Source organism: Notamacropus eugenii, chromosome 4 (genome assembly GCF_028372415.1).
Source record: "Notamacropus eugenii isolate mMacEug1 chromosome 4, mMacEug1.pri_v2, whole genome shotgun sequence".
In the NCBI taxonomy this organism is placed as follows: domain Eukaryota; kingdom Metazoa; phylum Chordata; class Mammalia; order Diprotodontia; family Macropodidae; genus Notamacropus; species Notamacropus eugenii.
In genome coordinates, this window is record NC_092875.1 from 194,691,879 (window position 1) to 194,699,873 (window position 7,995).

At 44.4% G+C, this 7,995-nt stretch overlaps 1 protein-coding gene across 1 annotated transcript; it reads left to right on the forward strand.

The window, feature by feature from the left end:
• The first annotated feature begins 2,324 nt into the window (after positions 1-2,324).
• On the forward strand, positions 2,325-7,574 carry SOX4 (SRY-box transcription factor 4). Its single transcript, XM_072603952.1, has one exon. The coding sequence runs from the start codon at positions 3,332-3,334 to the stop codon at positions 4,760-4,762; it is 1,431 nt and encodes a 476-aa protein (XP_072460053.1). The 5' UTR covers positions 2,325-3,331; the 3' UTR covers positions 4,763-7,574.
• The last annotated feature ends 421 nt before the right edge of the window (positions 7,575-7,995 follow it).

Consider the following 7,995-nt stretch of genomic DNA (forward strand, 5'->3'; position numbering starts at 1 on the left):
CTTCCAGATTTATCAAGTATATCTGAGATGGTTGGGATTGACTTTGGTGGAAAGTATTTCCATACCTGGAGTACCCCATAGAGTCCCCGTTCCTTCACAGTTTTGGCTCCATACAGAATTCAAGGGGCAGTATAATATAATGAAGAGAGCGCTGGATTTGGGAATCAAGAGGAATATCTGTTTGAATCCCAGATCTGATACTTATTATAGCTGTGCACCTGGGCCAATCATTTAACTTGAGTCTAGGTTTCATCATCTGTATTTTGGGAATAATAATATTTGCACTACCCAATTCATGGGACTGTTTTTAAGGAAATGGTTTTATAAACCCTAAAGTGCTCTACAAATTACTTCCCTTTTAAAATCAGTAGAAACTAATTACAACTAAGTATCTGAGGGCAGAATTAAGCTAGTAACTTTCTACTTAGTAAACATTTACCCCTTTGTTTTGGAAAAAAATTAAAGAAATTACTATAACTGTTTTGGTTAACTTTCCTCTTTTGTATATCAAATCATGGGAGGATGAACAGTTTGGAAAATATTTATTATATTGACACTGCTACTGTATAATTATCATCAGGGAATGAGCACCAGAAATCAGTCTGTGCAAGTTCCTAAAAAACATAGGTTCCTTTGCCTCTTTTTTTTGGAGGAAGGAGAGATGTAGTAGCACTGGTGTGACTTTTAAAATATTTTAGAACATTTCCTATTTGTAATGGAAGCACAGGAAAAGCATCCTTAATTTTTTGGGAAAAAGTTTGGACACATCAAAACCCAGCATGTTTGCAGTAACATCCACTCAGTGTTTCTCAATTAGAAATTAATGCAATTAGAGGACAATGCCATTTCCCTCCCGAGAACATTATATAATCAAGACAACTATAAGGTCAATAATGTTTTCCCTTCATGAAGCAAAATTACAGGTTAGTCTTAATTCTGGCACCACAATCCATTTTGCCATCTGACATATTTAATAAGTTTAACAAGAGGAATAAAAATCTATTTTTCTAACTTGAGCTCAACTTTAATCAAATGGTTGGCCCAAAGGCCTTTAGAATAGCCTGGCCTACAATTGCCATGTAGCAGTGAGTTTACCTGTAATACTAAGCGCTGTGGTAGAATAGTTCTAATTAGAATTCTTACTTTTAGATTCTGGACTAGTAATAATTTTTGTGACTAAAGTGATATTTGTCCATCACTAGTCTATGGTTGTCTAATAGGTATCTCTGTCATATGATTTGTTACAAACAATGTATTTTATTACATCTTTCCAGTTTTCTTTACAATTAGTGAAATGGTGGGGTAAGGAGTACTGTCCCTGGGCGGCTTCACATTTATCCACTTACAAGCATTTTCTTTATTCTCTTTAGTTTTGACCTGTTGAAAAATCTACTAGTGTTCTTTCATGACTGTCTCTGTTCCTAGCATTAACAAGCAATAATTGATGGCAGGGAGTGGGGGAGGGAAAACCTTGAATCCAGAAGATGTGTATGAAACAGGAACATTTAGAATAAATGGAAAAGTGACCCATCTTCCTTATTAATTTCTATTCTACTCAAAACTCAATGGAATTTCTCCCATAGAGTTAATTATATAGGAACTCTATCTAAGGTATTCCAATTGAATGCAGCTGAAAACTCCTCTCTTTTAGTTATCCAGGATTTATCTAGGAAATAAAATCATTAAATAACCATATTTAACCTCTGTTTGGTTAAGAAAGCTTACACTAATTACAAAAATCCCACCTCTCTGTCTTTCACAGACAGTATGCAAATTGTTCTGAGAGGATTTACACAATACATCCACATCTTTGCCAAACCTAGAGTTCTTAAAATAATGGTGATGACAGGTGTCTGGGTGCCACTTTCTAAATGGTTTTCAATATAATCGATTTATTATCTCCCCCCCCCCCCCCTTCATCCTCTGCCTTTATGAAGGAGCTTCTCCGTGTGAGGAACAGATTTTACACTCCAGGCTGATTCTTTATTCCAATGCTGAAAAGACCTAATACAAATGATCACTTGGCTTTTAAGTCGAAAGCTTCCATTTACAGCGTTGCACATCGCCCCCCCCCTTCTTTTCCCCACCCCACTTACCCACCCCCTTGTTATCTAACATAATGGTAAGAATACGCTCACTCCTCCCTCCTCTTAATAATTTCATGCATTAACAGCCTCTTCACAGTCACACACACACACACACACACACACACACACACACACACGCAGGCTCGCGCGCAAAAAAAAAACGCAAAAGGAAAAAGAAGCAGCAAAAATCTCAGCTGTACTTCTAGCCCTTTTAAAAAGTTTGCTCTGTAAATTGGAATGAGGTCAGATTTGGAGCTTCTCATTGCACGCGGTGATTATTATTGCATCGGGTTCCAAGCCAATGGGAGCTTTGGGGGTGGGGTTTGGCACGAGGAAGCGTTGGTTACAGCGGCTGATTGGCTGGGGTAAAGACAGTGAAAGGATAAAGAGGCGCGAGGCGGAATTGGGGTCTGCTCTAAGCTGCAGAAAGGGAAACAGTGTGTGAGGGGAAGAGGCCAATTTCACTACCCCGGTGTCTCTAGTTCTTGTTCGCTTTCTTTCTCTAAGGGTGTGCATAGGGAAGGAGAGAAGGAACTCTATAATTAGCTCCCTTTTTTTGCAGAAGGGGAAAAAGCGTACATTTATTAATGCCATTCTGTTGCACGAGTGCTTTTTTTTGCTTAATACCTCGCAACCAAATAATTGCACAAACTCCTTAGTACTGATTCCGCCCACAGAAGCCAGTCCTGGAGTCAGACTCTTTTTTGCTTTGCATGGTCGGAAAGAGACTAAGTAATAGAGACTATGTTGCTTTCTTGAGCGCTGAGGGCACTTGTGAACTGGAATCAACTGCTGCAGGGTGAAAAAAAAAAAAAACACTGCCTGGGAGGAGGAGGAAAAAAAAACTTGCATTGGAGGATTCAGCAACCAGCATTAAAGAAACTACTCTCCACTTTAAGGCGGTCTCCAGATTTTCAGAAAGCGAGGGAGACAGCCAACGGGAAACGGTGAGAGAAGAGCTTGCCTGGAACTACAACTCCTCAGCAAGGGGCTGAGTATTTTTGGGGGGAGGGGTGGCGGGAGGGCATCTCTTCGGGACTTTTGTTATCCTCTCGTTCCACCACCACCTCTCCCGTGAAGTTGAGGTCTCCCCTCCCCTCACTCGCCCCATTTTTTCTCCTTTTTGGTGTGTGTGTGTGGGTGGGTGTGGTGTATTTCGCTTTGGGTACTTTGGAGGGTGGGGGGGGACCCTGGCGAGCTATCGTGCAGCTGCCGCCGTCAGTGTGTGAGCTTGAGCCGGGGAGATGGTGCAGCAGACGAACAACGCGGAGAACACGGAAGCGCTCCTGGCCGGCGAGACCTCCGACTCCGGGGCCAGCATCGAGCTGGGCATCGCCTCTTCCCCGACGCCAGGTTCCACCGCCTCCACCGGCGGCAAGGCGGATGACCCGAGCTGGTGCAAGACCCCCAGCGGGCACATCAAGCGGCCCATGAACGCTTTCATGGTGTGGTCGCAGATCGAGAGGCGAAAGATCATGGAGCAGTCTCCAGACATGCACAACGCCGAGATCTCCAAGCGACTGGGCAAGCGGTGGAAGTTACTCAAGGACAGCGACAAGATCCCTTTCATTCGGGAGGCGGAGCGGCTGCGCCTCAAGCACATGGCAGACTACCCAGACTACAAGTACCGGCCCAGGAAGAAGGTGAAGTCGGGGAACGCCGGCTCCAGCTCCTCCTCCACCACCTCCTCGTCCTCCTCCAAGCCCGGGGAGAAAGGAGACAAGGTCGGCGGCAGCAGCGGCAGCTCGGGAGGCGGAGGAGGCGGCGGCGTCGGCGGCGGTAGCGGCAGCAGCGCCAACTCCAAACCCGCGCTGAAGAAGAACTGCGGCTCCAAGCTGTCCGGCGGCGCGGGTGGCGGGAGCGGCAAACCCCACGCCAAGCTCATCCTGGGAAGCGGCGGCGGCGGCAGCAGCAAATCCTCGGCCTCCTCCTCGTCGTCTTTCGCCCCGGAGCAGACGGCGGCGGCCGCTGCCTTGCTCCCCCTGGGCGCCCCTGCAGACCACCACTCGCTCTACAAGTCCCGGACTACCAGCACCTCATCTACTTCTTCCACCTCCTCCTCGGCCTCCTCCTCCTCCTCCTCCTCGGCCTCCTCCTCCCTCTCGGCCTCCAGCAAACACCTGGCCGAGAAGAAGCTGAAGCGCGTGTACATGTTCGGCCTCGCCTCCTCGTCCCCCGTGAGCGGGGCCGTGCCCGCCAGCCCCAGCCTGAGCGGGGGCCAGGAGAGCAGCGACGCGGGCAGCCTGTACGAGGAGGGCGGTGCGGGCTGCCCGCCCGACGGGCACAGCCTCCGCAGCAGCGCCGCCTCGTCCCCAGCCGACCACCGAAGCTACACCAGCCTGCGGGCCGCGTCTCCCACTCCCTCCACGGCGCCCTCCCACTCCTCGTCCTCCTCGTCCTCCTCCCATTCCTCTTCTTCCTCCTCCGTCTCCTCTTCCTCGGACGAAGAGTTTGAAGACGACCTGCTCGATCTGAACCCCAGCCCAAGTTTCGAGAGCATGTCCCTGGGCAGCTTCAGCTCCACCTCGGTGCTGGACCGGGACCTGGATTTTAACTTCGAGCCCGGCTCTGGCTCCCATTTCGAATTCCCGGACTACTGTACGCCGGAGGTAAGTGAGATGATCTCGGGGGACTGGCTGGAGTCCAGCATCTCCAACCTGGTCTTCACTTACTGAAGAGAGCAAGCGACAGAGAAGACAGGGAAGGGAGGAAACAAAAAAAAATTTTTAAAGGAGAGACAGAGAGGAGAGGGGGAAAAAAGAAGACGCGAAGGAGAAAATGGATAAAGGGTGGACAAAAAGAAAAAGAAAAGTGAGAAGGGGAAAGATTTCGCACACCCACGCCCACTTAACAAGTTACAGTATCCAGAAGAGTGAGTGATTTCTCTACCAACCCGGTGCGTTTATTTTTGGGGGGGCGGTGTTCCCCACCCCCACATTGACACCGCACCCCCCCTCCCCAATACCCCCGACCCGGGTTTGTAAAACTGACTTGTTTGAAAAGATTGAAAAGGGGGACCTGGAAGGAGCCGGGTGGAAAGGGTCGTTCTTTTGTTAAAACTACGTTTCCACTCCCTGCTTGAAGAGACACCCCCACTGCTACCCCACCCCCCAACCAACAACACAGACCCAGAACCAAGTCACACAAACAAACGGACACTTCCGGATGTCTCACCCCAGAAAATAAGCCAGGTTGTTGCTTTTCCATAGACTGCTTGGAGTCAACCCCCATTCCTCCCCCTCCCCCTTTTTGGTGTTTTTTTATTTTTGTTTTTGTTTTTTTTAGGAGAGGAGATACAATCCTACACACCTCGGGGCGGGGGGGTGTTTTTGACCCACTTCATCTGGAGAAAGAGTGCTACATTGTGTTGTAATTTTTGCAGTTACATTTTTCTTTTTTTCTTTCCTTGAAAGATCCGGACTGGTAGGGGGTGATTTGCGCGCCCGCGCATGCAAGCCAGAACTGAAGCCTTCCTTTGCTACAAATTCCAGTTTGGTGGTTTTTTTTTCCTTTCCTTTTTCCTGCAGCAGGAGGAGGAGATGGAGGGCGGGGGCGGGAGAGGAGGAGAGATTGAATTGTGCTAGGAAATGGACTGAGAACCTAGTTGGAAGGAAAACGTGAGGGGGTATATATAGGGGGGTGGGAGAGAAAGGAGATGAACTGGAAATGGGGAAAATAATAATAAAACAAACGGATTTGCACGTATAGAGGAGAGGGTAGCAGCGCTTTTTCTCAGCCACCTTCTTATTATATATATATGAAACCAGTAAGATGGAACTTCATAGACACTGAAAAGTTTTGGAAAGGAGACCTACAAGACGTGAAAGTTTCTGTATTGATGTGGTACAGGGGAAATGGAGGGCGATTGCTTTTAAAAAAAAAAACATTTTTTTCTTCTCTTAATCGGAATCGTGATGGTGTTGGATTATTTCACTGGTGGGGTTAATATAGCATGTTATCCTGTCTATCTTTTAAAGATTTCTGTATAAGACTGTTGAGCAGTTTTTAAGATAAATAGTGTAGGATAATATAAAAAAAAGCAGATAGATGGCGCTATGTTTGATTCCTACAAACAACAAAAAATTATCACCAGCTTTTTTTCATTCTTAACTCTTTAAAGGATTCAAACGCAACTCAAATCTGTGCTGGACTTTAAAAGAACAATTCAGGACCAAATTTTTTCTCAGTATGTATGTGTTTCTTCCTTATAGTTGTAAGTGAGAAGACTGTGGTCTTTTTTTTTCCTCACCGATGCTCCATCCTCGTCTTTTTTTTCCTTGTAAATGTAATCAGATGCCATTTTATATGTGGAAGTATTTATACTGGCCAAACATTTTTTACTTATTTTGTCCCCCTCCCCCTTTTTTTGGTAGTTCTTGTTACCCACACCATTTTATGTCTCCTTCACTGAAGGGCTAGAGTTTTAAGTTTTAATTTTTTATATTTAAATGTAGACTTTTGACACTTTTAAAAAAAACAAAAAAAGACAAGAGAGATGAAAACGTTTGATTATTTTCTCAGTGTATTTTTGTAAAAAATATATAAAGGGGGTGTTAATCGGTGTAAATCGCTGTTTGGATTTCCTGATTTTTATAACAGGGAGGCTGGTTAATATCTCTCACACATTTAAAAAAAATCAGCCCCTAATTTCTCCATGTTTACACTTCAATCTGCAGGCTTCTTAAAGTGACAGTATCCCTTAATTTACCACCAGTTTCCACTCTCTAACCTCACTCATAAAAAAGAGAGAATAAGCTGATACACTGTATGCCAACAAGGAAAAAAATTAATGAAATATTATGCTGTACAGATGCTTTTAAAACTGGTGTATTTTCAGCAAAAAGGGATCCTGTAGCTTTAACTTATAAACCATATCTTTTTGCACTTTTTTTATAAGCAAAAACGTGCCGTTTAAACCACTGGATCTATCTAAATGCCGATTTGAGTTCGCGACACTATGTACTGCGTTTTTCATTCTTGTATTTGACTATTTAATCCTTTCTACTTGTCGCTAAATATAATTGTTTTAGTCTCTTATGGCATGATGATAGCATATGTGTTCAGGTTTATAGCTGTTGTGTTTAAAGATTGAAAAAAAGTGAAAACATCTTTGTACATTTAAGTCTGTATTATAATAAGCAAAAAAAGATTGTGTGTATGTATGTTTAATATAACATGACAGGCACTAGGACGTCTGCCTTATTAAGGTAGTTCCGTTAAGGGGTTTTTCTTTTTGTTGTTGTTTTCTTTTTTGTTTTTGTTTTTTACTTTTTTTGGTCATCCATCCTGTGCAATATGCTGTGTAGAATATTTGTCTTAAAAATCAACACCGCACCACAATGTTTTGGGAAAAAAGAAAAAAAAAGAAAAAAAATCATGCCAGCTAATCATGTCAAGTTCACTGCCTGTCAGATTGTTGATATATACCTTCTGTAAATAACTTTTTTTTGAGAAGGAAATAAAATCAGCTGGAACTGAACCCTAAAACTTGACTGTTTTGTCATTATTGTGTCCCACAACTAGGACTGAAATAGCTGAGCACCATCTGCCTTTGCTAATAAATAAGTAAATGCCCTCAAAGGGAGGTGCCTGTAAAAAGCAGTCTCTATTCAGGAACACTAAACTCTTTCTTTTGCCTGGAAAGACTTGGCAGGCCTCAACCTTGAAATGATGGCTGCTGGGCTGAAATGTGTGTCAACTCCGAATGCTCTCGAGGAATTTCCACATATTAACCAAATACAAAGAAAACCCTTTTTTTTTCTCCTGGACATGAGAAAAATGGCAAAGGACAAAGTGAGCCAAATCTTGGCACAGCATCATGACAGCGGAGGAAAAATGTATTTTCTCCAGATGGAACTGGCTGTTTTCATCTGCTTCAGTTTAAGCCCATCAAATCACCTTCAGGTCA